We start from the raw sequence: 26,389 nt of genomic DNA on the forward strand, positions 1-26,389 counted from the left end.
GGTGCGTGGCGGTGTACTTGCGCTTGCGCCCCAACACTTGCGCTAGCGACTGCTGGATGGTGCGCTGAGAGACATTGGTGGATGGGGCCGAGGACGGCGGAGGTGAGGGTGTGGGTGCAGGCCAGGAGACGGTAGTGACTGTGTCCTGAGAGGGCGTTGGATCTCAGTGGCAGGTTGGGGCACAGGGGGAGAGGCAGCGGTGCAAACCGGAGGCGGTGAACGGCCTTCTTCCCACCTTGTGGGGTGCTTGGCCATCATATGCCTGCGCATGCTGCTGGTGGTGGTGAGGCTGGTGGTGGTGGCTCCCCGGCTGATCTTGGCGCGACAAAGGTTGCACACCACTGTTCGTCGGTCGTCTGCACTCTCAGTGAAAAACTGCCAGACCTTTGAGCACCTCGGCCTCTGCAGGGTGGCATGGCGCGAGGGTGTGCTTTGGGAAACAGTTGGTGGATTATTCGGTCTGGCCCTGCCTCTACCCCTGGCCTCCACACTGCCTCTTCCAACCTGCCCTGCTGCTGCACTTGCCTCCCCCTCTGAAGACCTGTCCTCAGTAGGCGTAGCAAACCAGGTGGGGTCAGTCACCTCATCGTCCTGCTGCTCTTCCTCTGAATCCTCTGTGCGCTCCTCCCTCGGACTTACTCCAATTACTACTACCTGAGTGATAGACAACTGTGTCTCATCGTCATCGTCCCCCTCGCCCACTGAAAGCTCTTGAGACAGTTGCCAGTAGTCCCCAGCCTCATTCCCCGGACCCCGGGAACTTTCCAAAGGTTGGGCATCGGTCACGACAAACTCCTCCAGTGGGAGAGGATTCGGCACCATTCCTGCCCATTCTGGGCAGGGGCCCGAGAACAGTTCCTGGGAGTCTGCCTGCTCCTCAGAATGTGCCATTGTAATGGAGTGAGGAGGCTGGGAGGAAGGAGGAGCAGCAGCCAGAGGATTCAGAGTTGCAGCAGTGGACGGCGCAGAATTCTGGGTGGTTGATAGATTGCTGGATGCACTTTCTGCCATCCATGACAGGACCTGCTAACACTGCTCATTTTCTAATAAAGGGCTACCGCGTGGACCCATTAATTGTGAGATGAATGTGGGGACGCCAGAAACGTGCCTCTCTCCTAATCCCGCAGCAGTCGGCTGCGATACACCTGGATCAGGAGCTCGGCCTGTGCCCACACCCTGACTTGGGCCTCCGCGTCCTCGCCCGCGTCCACGTCCTCTAGGCCTACCCCTACCCCTCCGCATGCTGTATTACCATAAGTGCAGAAACAGAACGCTGTAATTAAATGTGCCGCTTATTGGCCTGTGGTTGGAGGCTGACTTCGCTTACGGAACGCACAGCAGAGGCAGGAAAGAATTTTGCGCAAGCCTGCTGTAACACTTAGCTGGCTGCGTATGAATAAGGACAACTACCCCCAGCAGAGACGCAGTACAGTCAGGACGGTCACACGCAGCCCAAATAGATTTTTTTCCCCAAATTTTTTTGGAAAAGCCCACTGCCTATATAGACTGGATATGTCTTTCACTGTCCCTGCCTCACCACCACTACTGGCCCTGGACTATGTAAAATTACTGCAGGACGCAATGCTCTGGACGCAATGCACTGCACGGCCGATATACAAAAAAAAAAAGTGCAACACTGCAAAAAGCAGCCTCAACAGTACTGCACACGGTCAGATGTGGCCCTAAGAAGGACCGTTGGGGTTCTTGAAGCCTAAAATAACTCCTAACACTCTCCCTATAGCAGCTCCGGCATCAGCAGCACTTTCCCTGATCTCTGTCAGAATGCATCTGTGGCGAGCCGCGGGAGGGGCCGATTTATATACTCGGGTGACACCTGATCTCGCCAGCCACTCACTGCAGGGGGGTGGTATAGGGCTTGAACGTCGCAGGGGGGAGTTGCAATGCCTTCCCTGTTTTTCTATTGGCCAGAAAAGCGCGCTAACGTCTCAGAGATGAAAGTGAAAGTAACTCGAACATTGTGTGGTGCTCGCCTCTAGTAACGAGCATCTCGAACACGCTAATACTCGAACTAGTATCAAGCTCGGACGAGTACGTTCGCTCATCTCTAGTCCTCAGTCTGCAGTCATTGTACAGAGTATAGGGCCAGTACTGGTGAGGCAGGGAAAGAGATATTCAGGCTATATAGGCAGTGGGCTTTTTCAAAAAAATTGGGGAAAAATACTTTATTTGGGCTGCCTGTGACCGTCTTCAGTTTACTGCGTGTCTGCTGGGGGTAGTAGTCCTAATTAATACGCAGCTAAGCATTACAGCAGGCTTGCGCAAAATTGTTTCCTGGATCTGCTGTCTCTGTTACATCACCGCCGTCATCCCGCCAGAGGGAAACAGTATACATAATATTATACGCTGCCTACAGTATCTATCTGCTGGGGGTAGTAGTCCTAATTAATACGCAGCTAAGCGTTACAGCAGGCTTGCGCAAAATTGTTTCCTGGCTCTGTTGTCTCTGTTACATCACCGCTGTCATCCCGCCAGAGGGAATAATAATAATAAACTTTATTTGTATAGCGCCAACATATTCCGCAGCGCTTACATAGACAGGGGGGAATACAGAAAGACAAAATACAAACATAACAGAACCACGGTTACATATAGTAATCAGTTGATGGAAACAATAGGGGTGAGGGTCCTGCTCCAACGAGCTTACATACTACAAGTAATGGGGTGATACAGAGGGTAAAGGGGCAGGAGATGTGCACGGTATGGCGAGGTGAAGAGTGAGCGATGCTCTACACATAGACAATGGTCAGACATTTAGCCATGTGACGGCAGAAACGGTATGACCGCAGGAGCGGTTTATGATGGCTAGCAGGGATTGCAGTCAGTAGGTCAGGGAGCATGTTATCAGGCGGAGTACAGAGAGGTTTGTTTAGGGAATGCGGTATGCCTCCCTGAAGAGGTGCGTTTTTAGAGCACGCCTGAAGTTCTGCAAGTCCTGGATTGCTCGGGTAGCCTTTGGTAGTGCGTTCCAGAGGACCGGTGCTGCTCTGGAGAAGTCTTGGAGGCGGGAATGAGAAGTTGGGGAAACAGTATACATAATATTATACGCTGCCTACAGTATCTGTCTGCTGTATCAGCTCAGCATTTTAAAAAAAATAGAAGCAAAATACTTAAGGCCTACTACTGGCCTTTGGCCACTTGACTGCTTCTGCGCTGTGAATTCCACTAGCTCAGTCATACGCACCTACATCTCACTACAGGCGTGCGCAAAATTGTTTCCTGGCTCTGCTGTGCATTCCGTAAGCGAAGTCAGCCTCCAACCACAGGCCAATAAGCGGCACATTTAATTACAGCGTTCTGTTTCTGCACTACTGGTAATACAGCATGCTGAGGGGTAGGCCTAGAGGACGTGGATGCGGGCGAGGACGCGGAGGCCCAAGTCAGGGTGTGGGCAAAGGCCAAGCTCCTGCTCCAGGTGTATCGCAGCCGACTGCTGCGGGATTAGGAGAGAGTCACGTTTCTGGCGTCCCCACATTCATCTCACAATTAATGGGTCCACGCGGTAGACCTTTATTAGAAAATGAGCAGTGTGAGCAGGTCCTGTCGTGGATGGCAGAAAGTGCATCCAGCAATCTATCGACCACCCAGAATTGTGCGCCGTCCACTGCTGCAACTCTGAATCCTCTGGCTGCTGCTCCTCCTTTCTCCCAGCCTCCTCACTCCATGAAAATGAGACATTCTGAGGAGCGGGCAGACTCCCAGGAACTGTTCTCGGGCAGGAATGGTTCCGAATCCTCTCCCACTGGAGGAGTTTGTCGTGACCGATGCCCAACCTTTGGAAAGTTCCCGGGGTCCGGGGGATGAGGCTGGGGACTTCCGCAACTGTCTCAAGAGCTTTCAGTGGGTGAGGAGGACGATGACGATGAGACACAGTTGTCTATCACTCAGGTAGTAGTAATTGGAGTAAGTCCAAGGGAGGAGCGCACAGAGGATTCGGAGGAAGAGCAGCAGGACGATGAGGTGACTGACCCCACCTGGTTTGCTACGCCTACTGAGGACAGGTCTTCAGAGGGGGAGGCAAGTGCAGCAGCAGGGCAGGTTGGAAGAGGCAGTGCGGTGGCCAGGGGTAGAGGCAGGGCCAGACCGAATAATCCACCAACTGTTTCCCAAAGCGCCCCCTCGCGCCATGCCACCCTGCAGAGGCCGAGGTGCTCAAAGGTCTGGCAGTTTTTCACTGAGAGTGCAGACGACCGATGAACAGTGGTGTGCAACGTTTGTCGCGCCAAGATCAGCCGGGGAGCCACCACCACCAGCCTCACCACCACCAGCATGCGCAGACATATGATGGCCAAGCACCCCACAAGGTGGGACGAAGGCCGTTCACCGCCTCCGGTTTGCACCGCTACCTCTCCCCCTGTGCCCCAACCAGCCACTGAGATCCAACGCCCTCTCAGGACACAGGCACTACCGTCTCCTGGCCTGCACCCACACCCTCACCTCTGCTGTCCTCGGCCCCATCCACCAATGTCTCTCAGCGCACCGTCCAGCAGTCGCTAGCGCAAGTGTTGGGGCACAAGCGCAAGTACGCCGCCACACACCCACACGCTCAAGTGTTAAACGTGCACATAGCCAAATTTATCAGCCTGGAGATGCTGCCGTATTGGGTTGTGGAAACGGAGGCTTTCAAACGTATGATGGCGGCGGCGGCCCCGCGCTACTCAGTTCCCAGTCGCCACTACTTTTCCCGATGTGCCGTCCCAGCCCTGCACGACCACGTCTCCCGCAACATTGTACGCGCCCTCACCAACGCGGTTACTGCCAAGGTCCACTTAACAACGGACACGTGGACAAGCACAGGCGGGCAGGGCCACTATATCTCCCTGACGGCACATTAGGTGAATTTAGTGGAGGCTGGGACAGAGTCAGAGCCTGGGACCGCTCACGTCCTACCCACCCCCAGAATTGCGGGCCCCAGCTCGGTGGTGGTATCTGCGGCGGTGTATGCTTCCTCCACTAAACCACTCTCCTCCTACGCAACATCTGTCTCGCAATCAAGATGTGTCAGCAGCAGCACGTGGCCAGCAGTCTGTGTCGCGCGGCACGGCAGCACAGCGGTGGGCAAGCGTCAGCAGGCCGTGCTGAAACTACTCAGCTTAGGAGAGAAGAGGCACACGGCCCACGAACTGCTGCAGGGTCTGACAGAGCAGACCGACCGCTGGCTTGCGCCGCTGAGCCTCCAACCGAGCATGGTCGTGTGTGACAATGGCCATAACCTGGTGGCGGCTCTGCAGCTCGGCAGCCTCACGCACGTGTCATGCCTGGCCCACGTCTTTAATTTGGTGGTTCAGCGCTTTCTGAAAAGCTACCCACGCTTGTCAGACCTGCTCGGAAAGGTGCGCCGGCTCTGCGCACATTTCCGCAAGTCCCACACGGACGCTGCCACCCTGCGCACCCTGCAACATCGGTTTAATCTGCCAGTGCACCGACTGCTGTGCGACGTGCCCACACGATGGATCTCTATGCTCCACATGTTGGCCAGGCTCTATGAGCAGCGTAGAGCTATAGTGGAATACCAACTCCAACATGGGCGGCGCAGTGGGAGTCAGTCTCCTCAATTCTTTACAGAAGAGTGGGCCTGGTTGGCAGACATCTGCCAGGTCCTTGGAAACTTTGAGGAGTCTACCCAGATGGTGAGCGGCGATGCTGCAATCATTAGCGTCACCATTCCTCTGCTATGCCTCTTGAGAAGTTCCCTGCAAAGCATAAAGGCAGACGCTTTGCGCTCGGAAACAAAAGCGGGGGAAGACAGTATGTCGCTGGATAGTCAGAGCACCCTCCTGTCTATAGCTCAGCGCGTTGAGGAGGAGGAACATGAGGAGGATGAGGAGGAGGGGGAAGAGACAGCTTGGCCCACTGCTGAGGGTACCCATGCTGCTTGCCTGTCATCCTTTCAGCGTGTATGGCCTGAGGAGGAGGAGGAGGAGGAGGAGGGGATCCTGAAAGTGATCTTCCTAGTGAGGACAGCCATGTGTTGCGTACAGGTACACTGGCACACATGGCTGACTTCATGTTAGGATGCCTTTCTCGCGACCCTCGCGTTACACGCATTCTGGCCACTACAGATTACTGGGTGTACACACTGCTTGACCCACGGTATAAGGAGAACCTTTCCACGCTCATACCCGAAGAGGAAAGGGGTTCGAGAGTGATGCTATACCACAGGACCCTGGCGGACAAACTGATGGTAAAATTCCCATCCGACAGCGCTAGTGGCCGAAGGCGCAGTTCCGAGGGCCAGGTAGCAGGGGAGGCGTGGAGATCAGGCAGCATGTACAGCACAGGCAGGGGAACACTCTCTAAGGCCTTTGACAGCTTTCTGGCTCCCCAGCAAGACTGTGTCACCGACCCCAGTCAAGGCTGAGTCGGCGGGAGCACTGTAAAAGGATGGTGAGGGAGTATATAGCCGATCGCACGACCGTCCTCCGTGACGCCTCTGCCCCCTACAACTACTGGGTGTCGAAGCTGGACACGTGGCCTGAACTCGCGCTGTATGCCCTGGAGGTGCTTGCTTGTCCTGCGGCTAGCGTCTTGTCAGAGAGGGTGTTTAGTGCGGCTGGGGGAATCATCACAGATAAGCGTACCCGCCTGTCAACCGACAGTGCCGACAGACTTACACTCATCAAGATGAACAAAGCCTGGATTTCCCCAGACTTCTCTTCTCCACCAGCGGACAGCAGCGATACCTAAACAATACGTAGGCTGCACCCGCGGATGGAAGCATTGTTCTCTATCACCATCAAAAACGTGGACCTTTTAGCTTCATCAATCTGTGTCTAATATTCATCCTCCTCCTCCTGCTCCTCCTCTTGAAACCTGACGTAATCACGCCGAATGGGCAATTTTTCTTAGGCCCACAAGGCTCAGTCATATAATTTTTGTGAACAATTTTTATACGTTTCAATGCTCATTAAAGCGTTGAAACTTGCACCTGAACCAATTTTTATTTTAACTGGGCTGCCTCCAGGCCTAGTTACAAATTAAGCCACATTAACCAAAGCGATTAATGGGTTTCACCTGCCCTCTTGGTTGGGCATGGGCAATTTTTCTGACGTACATTAGTACTGTTGGTACACCAATTTTTTGGGGCCCTCCCCTACAGTGTAATCCAATAAATTTTTTACCCACCTGCATTAAAGCTGACGTTACATCAGCTGTGCTGGGCACTGCAATGGGATATATTTATGTACCGCCGGTGGCTTCCTGGCACCCACCCATGCTGTCGGTCCACATGGAGTTGTAACTGCATGTGTTAACTTCTAAAGAACCCCAGTCTGACTGGGGCATGCAGTGTGGGCCGAAGCCCACCTGCATTAAACATGACATTACCTCAGCTGTGATGGGCAATGCAATGGGATATATTTATGTACCGCCGGTGGGTTCCAGGGAGCCACCCATGCTGTCGGTCCACACGGAGTTGTAACTGCATGTGTCCACTTCTAAAGAACCCCAGTCTGACTGGGGCATGCAGTGTGGGCCGAAGCCCACCTGCATTAAACATGACATTACCTCAGCTGTGATGGGCAATGCAATGGGATACATTTATGTATAGCCGGTGGGTTCCAGGGAGCCACCCATGCTGTGGGTGCACATGGAATTCCCATTGCGGAGTTGTACCTGCCTGTGACTATTTATAAAAAAAACGCGGTCTGACTGGGGCATGCAGATACCTTAACAGAATGAATAGTGTGTGGCACATAGGTTCCCCATTGCTATGCCCACTGTCACGTATGCAGGGCGAGGAAGGAAAGGCTCTTAGGTTGTGGAGTGACTGGCACCCAACTTTCCAGACTCCTGAAAAGCGACCATGAGCCACAGCCACAACTCTACAGCAACCCACCTGGCCCTGCACTTATTAACAATTTGTCCCTCACTGGACAAGAGGAGAGAGGGTAAGGGACGATACCTATCGATCCCGGCTCTGGTCCTCAGACACTCTGCAGTATTGCAAGCTGGCAGTTGTTAGAATACAGGCTGATTTGTATCTCGCGTTCTCCGACTTCTGCACGCATGCGAAGCGGAAACTCAAATCACCCACCTGGTCAGTTGTAATGCACTCCAGAGCTCTACAATATGCATACAAAACGCTGCCACCACCAATTTGGTTACGGTAAATTGGAACCCGATTTCTGAATACAATCTTCGGAGAATATGGTTTCGTGTTAACACGGACGAGGCTCACTAATTAATTTAAAGTTTAATTCTCAAAGAAAAGAGCAGTGCTTATTTACAGAAAAAATACGAAAATGATGTTATAAGATAAATGGCAAGAGACTTACATATGATATCACAAACAGTAAAATAACAAGGATTAAAAGAAGAGAGTTAGCATTCTGTGGCGTGGAGTCGCGCCAGAACTGCGGACCAGACCTCACGTATAGTGACCTCCAAGGGGCTGACCCTGAGCACACATTGTGTGCGATTTTTAAACTCTCACGGTGGTAACTCCCCTTTAGTTCCTTCCAGCCCCCTTAGGGGCTGGCTTATCTTGGTACACATAATTCCCTGAAATACATATTCTTTTATAACTCCATGGGGGTGTGACCCACCATGAAAATATGACAACGATGTTTCCTGTTGTGATTTTACGTGTGTTTTGAGCCCACGCATGAGTAGTTTTGGACGCCTCTGATCCGAGATACGCAATTCTCGGTTCCTGAGCGTCGTGCAAATGTAGGAGTCTCTGCATCTTATTTGTGGGGATGCGACGTTCCATAAAATATCCTCGTCCGCGGGCTGCGACGTACAGGTCTTACATTTTTCGTTCTTTTGTTGACTTTGCCTCCAAAACTTATCAGGTCAGTTACGACCATTTGGACCCGTAACAAGGGAAAGAGCTGCTGAGGTGTGAAGCCTGTTTCCTCTCGTTATCTCTGGCTCCAGAGGGCTGTAGGACATCAGAGACTCCCTGGGGGGAAAGTGTAAAAACCTTTTCTGAAGTCTACTGCAAAGGTATTCCAGCACCCAGCTCCTTCACCTAGAGCTACTGAGGTGTGAAGCCTGTTTCCTCCCCTTATTTCCTAATGTAAACATTTGCTGGCTCTGGCTTCAGAGGGGCTGTAGGGCATCAGAGACCCCCCTGGGGGAGAAGTGTAACAGCCCTTTGTGAAGTCTACTTCAAAGGTATTTCAGCACCCAGCTTCCCTAGGTACTGAAAAGCATCCAACGTCTTTGTCTACGGCTATACATCATGGTTGCCTCACCACGTGGGAGTACGGTCCCTCCTCACACCCACGTGTGCAGCTCCAGATGGAGGTGGCACAGGATTGGATTTCTCATTGCTTCTGTACAGCATTGTGGGCTATCGCCCCGCCCCTTTTAAAGAGGGTCGCTGCCTAGCCGTGCCAACCCTCTGCAGTGTGTGCCTGCGGTTCCTCCTCATGGCAGATGCACTTATAAATAGACATGAGGGTGGTGTGGCATGAGGGCAGCTGAAGGCTGCGCAGGAACAATTTGGTGTGCGCTGTGGACACTGGGTCGTGGCGGGGGGAGGGGGGGTTGGGCAGCATGTAACCCAGGAGAAGTGGCAGCGGAGTGTCATGCAGGCAGTGATTGTGCTTTGTTGGAGGTAGTGTGGTGCTTAGCTAAGCTATGCATTGCTAATGAGGGTTTTTCAGAAGTAAAAATTGTTGGGGGGGGGGGCACTCTTGCCGCTATTGTGGCTTAATAGTGGGACCTGGGAACTTGAGATGCAGCCCAACATGTAGCCCCTCGCCTGCCCTATCCGTTTCTGTGTCGTTCCCATCACTTTCTTGAATTGCCCAGATTTTCACAAATGGAAACCTTAGCGAGCATCGGCGATATACAAAAATGCTCGGGTCGCCCTTTGACTTCAATGGGGTTCGTTACTCGAAACGAACCCTCGAACATCGCGAAAATTTCGTCCCGAGTAACGAGCACCCAAGCATTTTGGTGCTCGCTCATCTCTAGTCCTAACGCTAATACCAGGTGGTAAATCTCAACCTGGGAAAGTTGGGTTCCTACCTCTCAGAATGCTCCTCTCTTGGGACTAAGCCTACAAATAAAACCAGGGAAGGTAGGATACCATTCATATGCTTCAGTAGGGGGGACAGAAGATAAATGGGCGGCAGGTGTGCACGACCAAGTGAAGGCAGCCAAAACTTCACAATATTTGTACAAAAAAAGATAAAATAGGTCAGCATTACCCAATGGAAATATATCTCAATAGAAATATATAGGTGCACATTAAACCAAGCTCTCACCTGGACATTGGTAGATGGGCCAATGTAATTTGATCAAATTATATACCAATAACCTTGCATTATTTAATGTGGTTAGAGTATTGATTATAGGTATGTATATCTCTGATAGTAAATGTATATTATGTGTTGTTTCCATTTTTGGTTTCTGCTTCTAGCTTATAGATTTCCATCAGGCCATCTTTTCTTCTCTATATATAAAATTGAATGTATGTCTGCGTGTCTGTCTGTCTGTGTGTGTGTCCTTTATGCGCTACTACACCATTCATCCGATCGCCATGAAACTTTGGGAAGTTGTTGAGTACACTCCTGGGAAGATTATAGGCATAGTACAACTATCCTACGATAAGTGGCGCGCGTGCGAGCGTCGTCGACAGTTGCGCCCCCCCCCACGTAGATCGTTTGATTTCCATCACTGCCACTAATTCTCTCACTTCGCGATGTCATAGAAACTTGAAATTTGGCAGGAGCATTGGTTATGTCATAAATAGGAAAAGTTAATGGGTCCCAACTCGATTATTCAATTCTAAGCGCCAAAGAATTAGCGTCCAAATTTTACGTACGGAATCTAATTCTCTCACTTCCCAATGTCATAGAAACTTGAAATTTGGCACGAGCCATGACTATGTCATAAATAGGAAAAGGTAATGAGTCCCAACCCGATTATTCAATTCTAAGCGCCAAAGAATTAGCGTCCAAATTTTACGTACGGAATCTAATTTTATCGCTTCCCAATGTCATAGAAGCTTGAAATTTGGCATGAGCATTGATTATGTCATAAATAGGAAACGCTAATGGGTCCCAACTCGATTATTCAATTCTATGCGCCAAAGAATTAGCGTCCAAATGTTACGTACGGAATGTAATTTTCTCGCTTCCCAATGTCATAGAAACTTGAAATTTGGCACGAGCATTGATTATGTCATAAATAGGAAACGCTAATGGGTCCCAACTCAATTATTCAATTCTAAGCGCCAAAGAATTAGCATCCAAATTTTACGTACGGAATGTAATTTTCTCACATAGAAACTTGAAATTTGGCACGGGCATTGAATATGTCATAAATAGAAAACGCTAATGGGTCCCAACTCGATTATTCAATTATATGCACCAAAGAATTAGCGTCCAAATTTTACGTACGGAATGTAATTTTCTCACATAGAAACTTGAAATTTGGCACGGGCATTGAATGTGTCATAAATAGGAAATGCTAATGGGTCCCAACTCGATTATTCAATCCTATGCGCCAAAGAATTAGCGTCCAAATTTTACGTACGGAATGTAATTTTCTCACATAGAAACTTGAAATTTGGCACGGGCATTCAATATGTTATAAATATGAAAAGCTAATGGGTCCCAACTCCATTATTCAATTCTATGCGCAAAAGAATTAGCGTCCAAATTTTACTCACAGAATCGAATTCTCTCGCTACCCAATGTAATACAAAACTCGAAATTTGGCACGCTCATTGATTATGTCATAAATAGGAAAAGTTAATGGGAAGTTGTTGAGTACACTCCTGGGAAGATTACTGGCATAGTACATCTATCCTACGATAGGTGGCGCGCGCGCATGCGAGCGTCGTCGACAGTTATGCCCCCCCAGACAAAGATCGTTTGATTTCCATCTCAAGCACAAAAGCAAAAGGCATTACGAGCAACGGGATGCGTGTTCAACTACAAAATGATGCATCCGCCGAACGTATCACAAAACAATTCCTGGATATTGAGAATGCTGAGGTAAAATAAAAGCTGTGCTGTGATTGGTTGCTATATATTATACCGCTGAGGTAAAATGAATGCTGCGCTGTGATTCGTTGCTATTTTTTATATTGCTGAGACAGAATAAAAGTTGGGCTGTGATTGGTTGTTATTTCTCTTACTGCTGACGTAACATGAAAGCTGCACTGTGATTGGTTGTTATATTTTATACTGCTGAGGTAACATATAAGCTGCGCTGTGATTGGGTGTTATATATTATAAAGCTGAGGTAACATGAAAGTTGCGCTGTGATTGGTTGTTATATATTATACCACTGAGGTAACCTAAAAAAGCTGCGCTGTGATTGGTTGTTATCTAGATATATAAAAACGAATGTATGTCTGTCTGTCTTCGCAGCAACGCGCGACGGGTGAGCTGGTATGTCATAAAAGTCATTCTGTAAACAACATATTTAAGCATATATTAGTTGAACTCCCACTTAAAGGTGTTTTCTGGGATTGTTTATCAATGTATGATCATAGCCGGGACTCAATCTGATCAAGAAAACAAGGGTGCAGTATTGTTCTTGGTAGCACCTCAGCCCCTTCACAGCATAGCCTCTTCAGGTAAAAAGGGTTGAACTGCAGCATAAGACACAGTTGCATGGACAAGTGTGTTATTGTATTGGTACTGCAGAGAAGGGGCTGCTCATTTTTGTTATCATGATGGTTACCTGAGTGTGTGACCTCCACAATATATGTTGAATGCTTGTCCCAAGGATGGGCCAAGTATGCAAAATTCCTTTCAAAGGTATTGAGTCGGTAAATATATTTATAACATTACTGAATGGTGCTATGTCTTACATGATGTTAAGTGATGGCATATCGTCAGATATGCCATCTGGCTACATTTCTTTTAGAAAGAAAATGGCAGCTTCCCATGAGTAAATTTAACAAGACATATGTGGAAGGAAGATAAGGACCTATATTCATAAGTTCATATCTCTTAACAGGGAAGCCTGTAGACCCAACTTTTGGCTTCAGCTCAGCTGGCTCCAATATAATTTGCTCTCTGGTCTTCGGGGAGAGGTTTGACTATAGAGATGAAGAATTTCTGACTTTGCTCTATCTCATCAACAACAGCTGGCACCTAATGAGCTCCACATGGGGACAGGTCAGTTTAAGTCTACAATTCCCACCAGAATTTTTTATTTTTTTTTGAAGTGTGCCCAATTCATGGTATATTATTCATTTTGTTTGCAGCTTCTCTTTGTTTTTCCTAAAATCATGAAGCATATTCCAGGCCCACACAGACAAATTTATAAAAACTATGTGAAACTCGGGGCTTTTGTGGCCAAGAGACTTCGAATGAATAAAGAAACATTTGACCCAAACAATTTGCGTGATTTCATTGACTGTTTTCTCATAAAGATCGAGCAAGTAAGTGACCTATTTACTTGACATTGCATTCTTCAAGTAACCCTGTTCTACTCTTAATCTAATATTGATGCCTAAGAATTGACCTTTAGGTATTTACTCTTGTTTGACCATGTAAAAGATCCTGTAGCTGGGGCATCTGACTAATAATGATACTGTAGGTCTAAACATAGTCATATCCTGAATAGAAATCATGGCCAACAATTAAGACATTGAATAATATTCATCCCTTTGTTTATACAGAGATGTTTATTGCATGCACAGATATAGATACCCACTTGTACCCACACTTTCAGATGACTTTTCAGAATATGCTATCCTTGCGTACTTTAGGAATAATACTATATATGACCATCATAAGACTTGTATCCTGCAATAATCATCAGTTTGCCCCCTGTAGGCTGCATCTGTGATAGTCCTTCTTCTCTGAAATAGTGATTGTAGACTGCTGTTATACTGTTTTTTATACACTGCACATGTTGAAAACAGCAGATTCTGCACCCTAACTGTCTGTAACACATACATTGAGACATAACATCATCATGGAGGAAATTATACAGCAGTACTAAGCAGTGTTGACGTGATTCAAGTTGCTATAACACAGTAAATCACTTATTACTAACTGCATTCTTGTATGAGTTGCCCTCTCTATTTATCAGCTTCCCACCCCATCTGTTTACCATAGATTTGTATTTTTGCAAGTTATCAAATTGACTATGATATTTACACAAGTTGTCTTACACTGCAGTGACCATTTAAATAGCTCTAGACAATGGACACAAATTTATCTTTATTCACTTCCTTTGAAGGAAAAGAAAAACCCAAATTCTCACTTCAACTATGAGACAATGTTGAAAACAACAGTCAATGTTTTCTTTGCTGGTACTGAAACAGTTGGGTCTACCCTGAGGTATGGATTCCTGATCATGTTGAAGCACCCCAAAGTAGCAGGTAATAAGATTTACTTAAGACTTGTCTGATTGTATGTATCTTGCATTTATCTATCATCTACACTATATGGACAAAAGTATTTGGACACTGTGGGAAATCATCAAATATGCAAATACTGAGTTTGCCGAGCATTTTAAAATAAAAAGCTGCTCATTTTGTAATAACTATTTATTCATCCGATTGAGTGCTTGTGGGACGAACTGGAGCCTCGGGTACGACACCACCACCCTCACCCATCCTCATAAAAATCTCTTCTCACAGCCTTGCACAAGGAATGGCGAGCTATTCCTGCCCAGACTTACAGAGAACTTGTGAAAAGTATGCCTCAATGTGTTGCTGCTGTAATACCAGCATAATGAGAGCCGACACGTTACTAAATAATAAAGCACTTTTTCCTGAAAAAGATGCAGTGTCCAAATACTTTTGGCCAAATAGTCTGTCTGTCTGTCTATCTATCTATCTATCTATCTATCTATCTATCTATCTATCTATCTATCTATCTATCTATCTATCTATCGCTAAATTGTGGCTCCAAGCATGGAAATTATTCAAAGTTGAATGCAATTTCTGTGTGATTCATCTCTTGCATGACTGTTATGTAGAGACTAGTAATTATTAGAAAATTATAGTACCAGTGTTTCTGTTGGCGCATCACACACACACAGTAGCTTGATTACCACACAAGACAAAACACAGCTTGGCTCCTCCCATAGCAGTGACATCACCACAGGTCTTTTAGCCCACCGGATCTCTGAGGTGGTGCTAGGTCAGTGCGTTCTGTCAAGATTGCTGAGTTGTGTAGGAAATTATAGTATCAGTGTTTCTAGTGGCGCAATGCGCTACACAGCTCTGCTACATGGTACATGAATTATGATCCCCACACATCCCACACACAACAGCTTGATTACCACACAAGACAAACAGTAGACTCACACAGCAGTAACATCTCCGCAGGTCCTTCAGCCCACCTGATCTCTGTGGTGGAGGCAGGTCAGTGTGTTCTGTCAGAATTGCTGAGTTGTGTCTGACATAATAGCAGTTTAGTTGTATTCTCATTTTGTTATGTCGGTCCTCCCCTTTTCAAGAGCCCTAACTGTGACGTTCTTCTGTCGGTCAACTCCTTGTTTTATATATGACATCACCAGGGGGCAAAGCGATGACATCACCAGGGGTGGAGCATAAAAATATCACACACACACATACATACTCACAGACAAGTTGTCGTTAGTAGTTTGATACAGATGTAACAAACATTAATCTGGCATTTAACAAGTTATAATAACTGAAGTGCAATGCACTATAATCATATGAATAGAGTTATCATGATGTGCCAGTATTGTTACTGGTTGCTGCATCTGTACATAAACACTTAAAGGGGTTTTAAACCTGTTGGTCATTCTTATAACTAGAATAATAAGATATATTCACCAATCTCCAAACCCTGCAGCGTCATCGCCACAGCTCCCATTCATAAAATCATAGAAGGGTAGAGTTGGAAGGGACCTCCAGGGACATCGGGCCCAACCCCCTGCTTAGTGCAGAATTTACTAAATCATCCCAGACAGATATTTGTCCAGCCTTTATTTGAACACTTCCATTGAAGGAGAACTCACCACCTCCCGTAGTAACCTGTTCCACTCATTGATCACCCTCACCGTCAGAAAGTTTTTTCTAATATCTAATTTGTGTCTTTTTCCTTTTAGTTTCATCCCATTGCTTCTCTTCACTGCTAGGACTTTAAAACATAACCTTTAATAAAGCAATTAAAATTTAAAATAGTACTCACAAAGACTGACACACATAATACATAAAGAAAAATATTAATAACTCTGGAAGTGTATCTCAGAGGAATCTTGAAAATGTAGATGCCATATATCGTGCTTTCTAGGTATAGTGTGATGCCTTAACTGGTATCTATTCGAGGCAACGAATAACCGTTTTAGGGTGATAATACACCCCCACAACGGTAGTATCTACAGTCTTGGGAAACTGATAGTGCCCAAGACCGAGATTATTTGTGCTTGGTATTAGCACCAAGAAGGCTTAATCAATATCTGGTCCTTGGTCCGACGCGTTTCGCTCAACTTGAGCTCCTCAGGGACCTCTTGTGAATATTTAATATGCCTCTCAGGATCTTAAGAGCAATTGCATAATAACCAAATAGTGAGCATTCAGTTGGTCGCAGGTAAATATATATCTTGCAGATCAGATGTTATCTGCAATGAAGTATATAATACCTCTTAATATGGTAAAAAAAAAAAAATTTTTTTATAAAAAAATTTTTTTCTTCAAAAAAAATTTTTGCTGAAAAGTTCAGAGTAAGCCATGTATCAGAGTCTCGCGTTGTGCAAGAGACAGTGCTGCATGGACTTTACACACCCATGCCTTGCATCTACCTTGATAGCTTGCTGGCACCTATATATTTACTAATTCCTATCTACCGGTGGTAACAATGTTACCTAATAGTTTTTAGGTCACACACTGGATAATTTCTAACTACTATCTCTCTCCGCTAATTAGATTCTATTAGTGCCTTATTCCTAATGCTTCTCTGATTACAAGATAGCAAAAAGTATCGCACTAAATAGCAGGTAGATCAGTAAAATAAAAAAGGATAGAGCAACAGCAAGCCAACCACCCTGATGGTGAGTGATTGGTATCATCCCATTGCTTCTAGTCTTTCCTTGTGCAAATGAGAATAGGGCTGATTTCTCTGCAGTGTGACAAGCCTACATATATTTGTAAAACGTTATTAAGTCTCCTCTTAGCCTTCTTTTTTGCAAGCTAAACATTCCCAGATTCTTTAACTGTTCTTCATAGGACATGATTTGCAGACCGCTTACCATCTTGTAACTCTTCTCTGAACTTGCTCCAGCTTGCCTATATCTTTTTTAAAGTGGGGTGCCCAGAACTGGACACAGTATTCCAGATGAGGTCTGACTAAGGAAGAGTAAAGGGGGATAATGACCTCAGGTGATCTAGACTCTATGCCTCTCTTAATACATCCTAGAATTGTGTTTGCCTTATTGGCTACTGCATCACATTGTTGACACATGTTCAATCTATGATCTATTAGTATATCCAAGTCTTTTTTCACATGTGCTGCTGCTTAGCTCAATTCCTCCCATTCTGTATGTACTTTTTTCATTTTTCTTGCCCAGATGTAGAACTTTGCATTTCTCCTTGTTAAATACCATTATGTTAGTTGCTGCCCACTGTGCAAGCTTTTCTAGATCTTTTTGAATACTCTCTCTCTCTTCCCTAGTGTTAGCTAATCCTCCTAGCTTTGTGTCATCAGCAAATCTGATCAGTTTCCCGTCAATTCCCTTCTCCAGATAATTTATAAAAATGTTGAACAACACTCGGCCTAGGACATAGCCTTGTGGTACCCCACTTGATACATTCTTCCACTTTGATGTGCAGCCATTTATGATCACTCTTTGAGTACGATCACTCAGCCAGTTGTAAATCCACCTAACAGTTGCCTTGTCAATCCCATATTTGGTCATTTTTTCAATAAGTATAGTATGAGATACTTTGCAAGTGCTTTGCTAAGGTCAAGAAAAACTATATCCACCGCATTTTCCTGATGAACCCAGTCAGTAATACTATCATAGAAGGAAATTAGATTAGTCTGGCACAACTTGTTTTTTACAAACCCATGCTGACTCTGATTAATTACTCCATTTTCATCCAAGTACTACATACATGCTATTTAATAATTTGTTCAAAGATCTTTATCGGTATAGAAGTCAGGCTCACAGGCCTATAGTTTCCTGGATCTACCTTCTTCCCTTTTTTGAAGATAGGGACAACATTTGCCCTTTTCCAATCTTCTTGGACTTCTCCTGTTCTCCAGGAATTTTCAAAGATTATGGGGAGTGGGTCAGCAGTTACCTCTACTGCTTCATTTAGTATCCTAGGATGTAATTCATCTAGACCTTGAGACTTGAATTCATTTAAGTTAGCTAAGTGTTCCCTCACCATCTCTCTGCTTACAGATAGCCTGCATTCTTTTATTCCCCCAATAGCACAGGGAAGATCAGTTGATGTTCCATCTACTGTCTGATAGAAAACAAATACAAAATAGGAATTTAAAAGTTCAGCCTTCTCAAAATCATTCTTAACCAATTCAGCATTTTCATCTTGTAAGCATCAAACTGCATCTTTGACTTTTCTTTTGCTTTTGACATACCCCCCCCCCCCAATCCTTTTTTATTGATTTTGGCCTCTGTTGCAAGCCTCAATTCATTATTAGCTTTAGCTTTTCTGAGACTTGCCCTACAGTTTCTGCAGACCCCATTACATTCTTCTTTAGATATTTCCCCCTCTTTCTATTTGATAAACATATTTTTCTTTGTTTTTAACATGTGTGCAAGTTCTGCGTTCATCCATCCTGGTTTCTTTAAATGCTTCCCATTCTTCCTTCTTTTAGGGATTGTAATAATAATAATAATCTTTATTTGTATAGCGCCAACTTATTCCGCAGCACTTTCAGGCATGGATAAATGCAAAACAATACAATAAGTACAATGTGAGGTACATTGGGTTAGACACAAATGGGTTGGGGGATGGTACAGGAGGTGCAAGGGGTAGGGAACACAGGCAATAAGAAATTTCATGGGCAGATCAATTATTAGAAGGCAAACGGGCTGGGGCACCATAGAGAGGGGCAGGGGACTAGGTCAGGAGATTTGGTATGCTTCCCTGAAGGGGTGTGTTTTTAAGGCACGTCTGAAATTTCGTGCATCGGGAATTGTTTAGATGCCTTGGGGTAGAGCATTCCAGAGGATGGGTGCTGCTCTGGTGAAGTCCTGTAGGCGAGCATGCGAGGTTCGTATTACAGGGGTGTTTAGTCTGAGTGTGTTAACCGATCGGGATCAGCGGGCTGGGGGATGTACTGACAGGAGGGAGGCGATGTATGCTGGTGCAGCGCCATGCAGAGCTTTGTTAACGATTGTGCTTTGAGAACCTCATTTCGCAATATTTCCCATCCTTCTTGGGCATTTCTGTCCTTAAGAACATCCAGCCATTTGATTCTTCTACCCTCTTTCTGAGTTCTTTGAAATCTGCCTTTCTGCTATCCAACTTTGAGGTCTGAGTTTTCTCAGGTCTTCCTCCCCTTTTTTCCAAAATTCAAGGATAGGATGATCACTGCCTCTTAAGGACCCTGCCACCCTTACTTCCTCAACCATTTCCTCCCTGTTGGTAAGTATTAGGTCCAAGATAGCAGATCCCCTTGTTTTCTCCTCAACCTTTTGGAAGATAAAGTTGTCAGCAAGAACGGATAAGAATTTGTTGGATCCATTACTTTTACCTGAGAGAGATTCCCAACAAATGCCTGGATAATTAAAATCTCCCATAATCACTATGTCATGCTTTTTGGAGAGCTTGGCCATCTGATGCAGAAAGAGTTCATCAATATTTTCTGCTTCTCCAGGTTGCCTATAGTAAATGCCTGCAATTGGGTAGTTTCTGCTGTTCTTTTCTTGTATTCTTACCCAAACAGTTTCTACTGAACTCCAATGCTCTGAAGCTTGAATCTCTGTGGAGATGAATGTTTTCATAACATACAACGTAATACCTCCTCCCCTTTTTTTTGGTCTGTTTCTTATAAATAAGTTGTATCCTTCAAGCCTTGTGTTCCAATCATGTGTATCATTCCACCAAGTTTCCGTAATGCCTATGACATCATATTTCTCTTCCTGTGTTAGAAGCTCTAATTCTCCTTGTTTGTTTCCCATGCTCTGTGCATTTGTATAAAAACATTTTAGTTTGTGATCGGTGTCTCTTGCTCCTCCACTTGTCTTTTGAATTTTTTGTCTTTGTTCTTTCTTTCCACTTCTAGTAGCTAGGGTCTCAGATGTATTAATTAGCTGTATATTTTTACCTGGCTTTTCACTTTCCTCCCCATATTGTTCTAGTTTAAAGCGCTCCTAATGAGTGAAGCAAGGCACCCACCAAAAATATGCTTACCGGTTTTTGTAAGGTGCAACCTATCTCTAGCAATCAGTCCATATAGGTAATTCACTCCATGGTCTAGGAATCCAAATCTTTGCTGACGGCACCATCGACATAGCCAGTTGTTCACCTCTAGAATCCTGTTCCATCTTCTTATTCCATGGCCATCCACTGGGAGGATGGATGAGAAGACCATCTGTGCTCCTAGTTCCTTCACCTTCTTTCCAAGGTCTTCAAAATCTCTGCAGATAGTTGCAAGGTCCTTTTTTGCAGTGTCATTTGTTCCTGCATGTATTAGTAGGAATAGGTGATGTTCTGTAAGACTGAAAAGTCTTGACAGCCTATCAGACACACCTTTGATTTGTGCATGTGGAAGACAGCACACCTCTCATGAGGTTATGTCAGGTCTACAGACAGCAGCCTCTGTTTCTCTCAATAGGGAATCCCCTACAACCACCACTCTCCTCTTCTTCTTCTTCACAACAGCACTTCTTTTTCACCATTCAAGAGCACTCTGTGCACTTCCTACACAGTTCTTTGTGGGTAGAGTAATTTCTTGCCGTACATCTTTCTCCTCTGCTTTGTTTCCTAAGGCATTCTGTTTATAAGCTCCAATCAGCCTTCCCACAGAACATCTCTGATTGCTACAGCCAATCACGTACCTCAGCAGTGGACTGCTGAGGCCTGTGATTGGCAAAAGCAGTTTGTGATGTTTCATTCACAGACTGACAGCAGGGTGTAAACAGGGCACCTGTGGGGAGAATGGGAGGTGAGGCGCCGCAGCTGTAGTGTTCAGCGGAATGCATGAATATATATTTTCATATTCTAATTTTAAGGATAAGCAGCAAGTTTTAGAAAAAAAAAATACCTTGGATAACCTTTTCAAATCATTCAGGAGTAGCAACACATTTTTTTTTTTCTTAAAGCTGTCACTGCAGGGAATTCACTAACGACCACTTGCTAATGAGTATGTATCTTTGTGTGTGGGTGCTTCTCATGCCCTGCCCCTGGTGACATCATCACTCCGCACCTGGTTACGCCACCACAGATATCAGGTGGGCTGAAGGACCTGCGATGACATCACTGTCATGGGAAGAGCCATTGTGCAGTTTGGTAAAAGAGATTCAGTAGGCTGAAGGACCTGCGGTGATGTCACTGCTGTGGGAGGAGCCATTGTGCAGTTTGGTAGAAAGTACAGTATACTCTATAAGCCGACAGCAGCCACCAGGACCTGTGATGACATCACTGTCATGTGATCACTTGTATGGGTGGAGTCAGGGATCATGTGATCAAGTGCTGATCACTGTATCCAGGAGTCTGCTGAGCTGGTGATGTCTGGAAATCAGCATGGATGTACCACAGCTGTGTGTGATCTGTGCGAATCAGGATGCATTAATAGAACTGTGTGTGTGATGTGTGGGGATCATAATGGATATACAATGTAGCACAGCAGTGTGGCGCATTGCTCCATAACTTTCTAATAATTACTAGTATTACTCATACAACACATGTGTCCTGCTCATCACAGGGCTTGTTTGATCCTAGCCCTAAAAGTCAAGTTATTTAGAAAAATGCATTGAGGCATACTGTTACATACCAATAGACCTGTATGGGGAAAACATACAGATGTGTCAACCCTTAACTTTACTAGAATTTTGTTAAGGATTTCAGTTTTTCATGATACAAATTCTATTTCATTGCAATGGCTTCAATTCCCATTACAACCACTGAGTGGTCACATATGGGCAGATTTAGCATATGCATATCCTGACACAGTGTCATAAAATCATATTATTTTTGAAAGCTGGTCACCTGGTGCTGCAAATCTTGGGATATATTGAACCAATAGGAAAGGTAAGGAAGGATACATCAATATCAGAAAGATGTATGCTTAATATGTACACAGACTAAAGTCTATATACAATGGAAATGTATCATCTACTGCTGGACTACAGAAAGGAACTACTAACATTAAACTCCAAGTTATGGTATAGCTAATGATTTAGCAACTTTGTTTATAACAATACTAATGTTTCCAAACAGAAAAGGTTCAAGAAGAGATTGACCTAGTAATTGGCCGGGACAGAAGCCCATGCATGAATGATAAAAGCAAGATGCCATATACAGAGGCTGTCCTGTATGAGATCCTGAGATTTGCTGACATAGTTCCCATGAGTGTTCCACATACTGTAACAAGGGATATGACTTTCCGTGGCTATGATTTACCTGAGGTACATTTATTGCTTTAAGGATGTAGTAAAGCATCTATAAAAAAAATTTGGAGGAAAAAAATGGATGGCAGTAACTCAAGTAGTAGCACTGGTAACATAGTAACTAGACTTAAAGCAATTGTTCAGTTTTAAAAAAAGATTTACATGTACACTATTAACCCCTTAGTGACCAGCCCATAGTGTTTTTACGTCCTGCCCAAGTGGGCCTTAATAACATGTGTCCTGCAGGGATTAATGCCACGTGGGCTTTGGAAGTGACAGCTCCATGCTTTCGGTGCCTGCAGGTAGCCGACAGCATGGAGCTGTCATCCCAGGCTGCGGGGTGCGGTTACTGGTCATGTGATCACCGTTATCCAATGCATAATGGCGATCATGTAAAAGTTCTTTAAAATGCGATCAGTGAGAGGAGATGAAACATCTTCTCAGAGGCTTCCGCATTTGAATCCAGATGCGATTATCTCCCATGGAGCCTTCCGGCTTTTGCACATGTGCCCGCTGGCAAAATACCAGACACATTCGCAGGAGCCGGGGAGCCCAGGAAATTTTAAATCTTCTTGCTCTCGGCGACCGACGGTCACTGAGTGCTTGGAGCAGTGACTGGTGGCCTCATTGAGCGGTCCCCGGTCAAGTGATAAAAAAGTAGCGATCTAACATTAGGCAGGTCTCACATGAGGCAATTTATGGATCAATCACATACATTGGATTACACAATTCCCCCCAATTAGCGGGTCCGAATTACGTAATCCACTCGCAGAAAACAGAACACAGCATTTTATATTTTACCGCGGATATCCGTGACCTAGAGCCTATTGTGCTCTATGGTCGCTGATATACCCGCAGCCCATATGCAAATACATTGTGTATGGGCTGCAGGTACACGGGTCATCTCTAAGCGACAGCGCGGGAAATGCAAACAAAAAAAGGTGTACTGCGCGTGACCGCCTGTGTGAGTATGCAGTTATACGCAGTACATTACGTGGCTGGGGTTCACTGCGGGCCTCCGCATGCCGATTCCACATATGGCTGTATGAGCCCGGCGTTATTCAGACCACTACCTGTAATACGTAATTTACAAGAAGCCCCGGGAACGCTCGCCTTCCTGCAGTTCCAGTAGCAGCTTGTTGAGCGTCTTCTGTGTGAGACCGCCGCACCTCAGCCAACGTACGAAGCCTCACAGAGCGCCACTCTTTACACCCCATCCCCGCTGCAGAGGTCAAGAAATACCACCAAAAAAGCATGGGAGGAAGAGGGATTCACGTTTTTCTTGCCCCATGTGCCCATTCCAACCAGCCTCCGTAATTACCCCCGTTTTCGGACATAAAATGCAGTTTACATTATTAATTTAATCTAAGATTTAGGGAATGACAAAAAATAGGGATGACGGGAGAGAGAGGGAGGGGGGGGAGTATTTTTAGGAAGTCCATTTTTTTCCGCACAAGTGGGCAATGGGGCCTGGAATTTATTCAGTTGTGCCCTGAAATCCAACAGGTGTTTCCGCCATTATGGGCCAAGCCATGTGTCCTGTAAGCAGATTGGGGCCACAATGGGTATGTTTCTGAACACAGGACAAACAGGGGTATCCATTTTGGGGTGAAAGTTTTCATTCATGTGTGTACTGTACCAAAAAAAAAAACATTTGTAAATTGACACAATTGCCAAAAAAATGAAATTTTTTGAAAATTTTCAAAAACTTTACTTATGCTTTGCATAAATTTATTCAAAAACTGTGGGATCCAAATACATAGTACACCCCTAGATGAATTTGTTAAGGGGTTTAGTTTTCAAAATGGGGTCACACAGGCTGAGCTATGTGTCCTGTAAGCAGATTAGGGCCACAATGAGTATATTTCTGAACACGAGATAAACAGGGGTATCCATTTTGGGGTGCAAGTCTTCATTTATATGTACGCTGTACAAAAAAAAATGTTTTTAAAATGATATGATTGTTAAAAAAATGACATTTGTAATGTTTTCATTCTGCTTTGCTTAGATTCATTCAAATATTGTGGGGTCAAAATAAGTAGTACACCCCTAGATGAATTCATTAAGGGGTCTAGTTTTCAAAAAGGGGTCATTTGTGGGGGTTCTATATCATTTTGGCCGCTCAAGGGCTCTTCAAGTGGGCAATAGGGCCTAAATCAGCTTCAAGCAAAATGTCTGTTCTGAAAGCCACCGGCTGCTCCTTTCAGTTTGGGCCCCGTTGTGCATCCAAACAGAAGTTTAGAGTCACAATAGGTATGTTTCTGAACACAGGACAAACAGGGGTATCCAGTTTGAGATGAAAGTCTTCATTTATATGTGTGCTGTACAAAAAAAACAGTTTTTAAAATGACACAATTGCCAAAAAAATGAAAATCGTAACTTTTTCCTTCTGCTTTGCTAGGATTCATTCAAAAACTGTGGGGTCAAAATAAGCAGTACACCCCTTTATGAATTCGATAAGGGGTCTAGTTTTCAAAATGGGGTTATTTGCCAGGGTGCTCAATTGTTTTGGCAGCTCAAGATCTCTACAAGTGAGCAATGGAGCCTAAATCACTTTCAAGCAAAATGTCTGTTCTGAAAGCCACTGGTTGCTACTTTCATTTTGGCCCCCGTTGTGCATATGGACATAATATTAGGGCCAGAATAGGTATATTTCTGAACACAGGACAAACAGGGGGATCCATTTTGGGGTGTAAGTTTTCATTCATAAGTGTGCTGTACAAAAAAAAAAAATTAAATGACACAATTGCCAAAAAAATGAAAATCATATTTTTTTTCTTTCTGCTTTGCTTAGATTCATTCAAAAACTGTGGGGTTAAAATAAGCAGTACACCCCTAGAGGAATTTGTTAAGGGGTCTAGTTTTCAAAATGGGTTCATTTGTGGGGGTTCTACATCGTTTTGGCCAATTAATGGTTCTACAATTGTGCTAAGGGCCTGAAACACCATCAAGCAAAATCTCTGTTTTGAAAGGCACAGCTACTCCTTTCGGTTTGGGCCCCTTTGTGCATTTGGACAGAAGGTTAGGGCCACAGTGGGTATGTTTCCGAACATGGGACAAATAGGGGTATCCATTTTGGGGTGCAAATTTTCATTTTCATGTGCACTCTAGAAAAAAAAAACTGCCTTTAACCCTTTGCAATCCAATTTTGGATTCAGGGTTCCTAGGGGGCTTTCTCTTTCTGCCTTTATACAATGGTGCCATCTGCTGGCTAGAGCCAGTACTGCAAAATGGGACATGCTGGAGAGGCCCCCTGACAATAGAGCGGCCAATAATATACAGTTAAAATACCCTGTTGGACATCTTCCGACATCGGAGCTGTACAACCTTCAATCAGAATGTCTTCAGACATCAGACAGTGGATTGGAAAGGGTTAAAATGACATATATACATAAATCTGAAATTTTATTTTTCTCCTCTAAATTGCATTAACTCCTGAAAAAAACCTGTGGGGTCAAAATACTCATGCTCCCCACTCAGTGAATATATTAAGGGATGTAGTTTTTAAAATAGGGTCATTTGTGGGGGTATCAATCATTCTGACACCTATGAGCCTTTGCAATGTTGGCTCGGTGTACAAAAACAAAGTGTTCCTCAAAATGTTGATAATCAATGTTAAATTTGTACGTCTCCTAAATGGTTAAAAAAAATAAAAGCTTTTCAAATGTGTGTCCAAAATGAAGTAAACAGATGGAAATATATATCTTATCAAAAAATTGTACAGTATGTTTGTACATATTTGATATATTACAATTGAAAATGTGAAAAAATGACAATTTTTAAAAAATGTTCCCAATTTTGGCGCTTTTAATAATTATACACAAATTCTATGGGATTATTTTTCCCACCTAAATGAAGTACAACATGTGGCGAAAAAACAATGTCAGAATCA

The 26,389-nt window shown here is 44.9% G+C and overlaps 1 protein-coding gene across 1 annotated transcript in view; it reads left to right on the plus strand.

The window, feature by feature from the left end:
• LOC136579743 (cytochrome P450 2F2-like) overlaps nucleotides 1–26,389 on the plus strand; it is a 56,124-nt gene that overhangs the window by 11,692 nt on the left and 18,043 nt on the right. Inside the window, exons 4-7 of the mRNA XM_066579804.1 lie at nucleotides 12,949–13,109; nucleotides 13,199–13,375; nucleotides 14,182–14,323; nucleotides 22,328–22,515. Of these exons, the coding sequence (XP_066435901.1) occupies nucleotides 12,949–13,109; nucleotides 13,199–13,375; nucleotides 14,182–14,323; nucleotides 22,328–22,515 (668 nt within the window). The remainder of the gene's footprint in view (nucleotides 1–12,948; nucleotides 13,110–13,198; nucleotides 13,376–14,181; nucleotides 14,324–22,327; nucleotides 22,516–26,389) is intronic.

The sequence above is a fragment of the Eleutherodactylus coqui genome, chromosome 10, assembly GCF_035609145.1.
Source record: "Eleutherodactylus coqui strain aEleCoq1 chromosome 10, aEleCoq1.hap1, whole genome shotgun sequence".
Classification (NCBI taxonomy): Eukaryota; Metazoa; Chordata; class Amphibia; order Anura; family Eleutherodactylidae; genus Eleutherodactylus; species Eleutherodactylus coqui.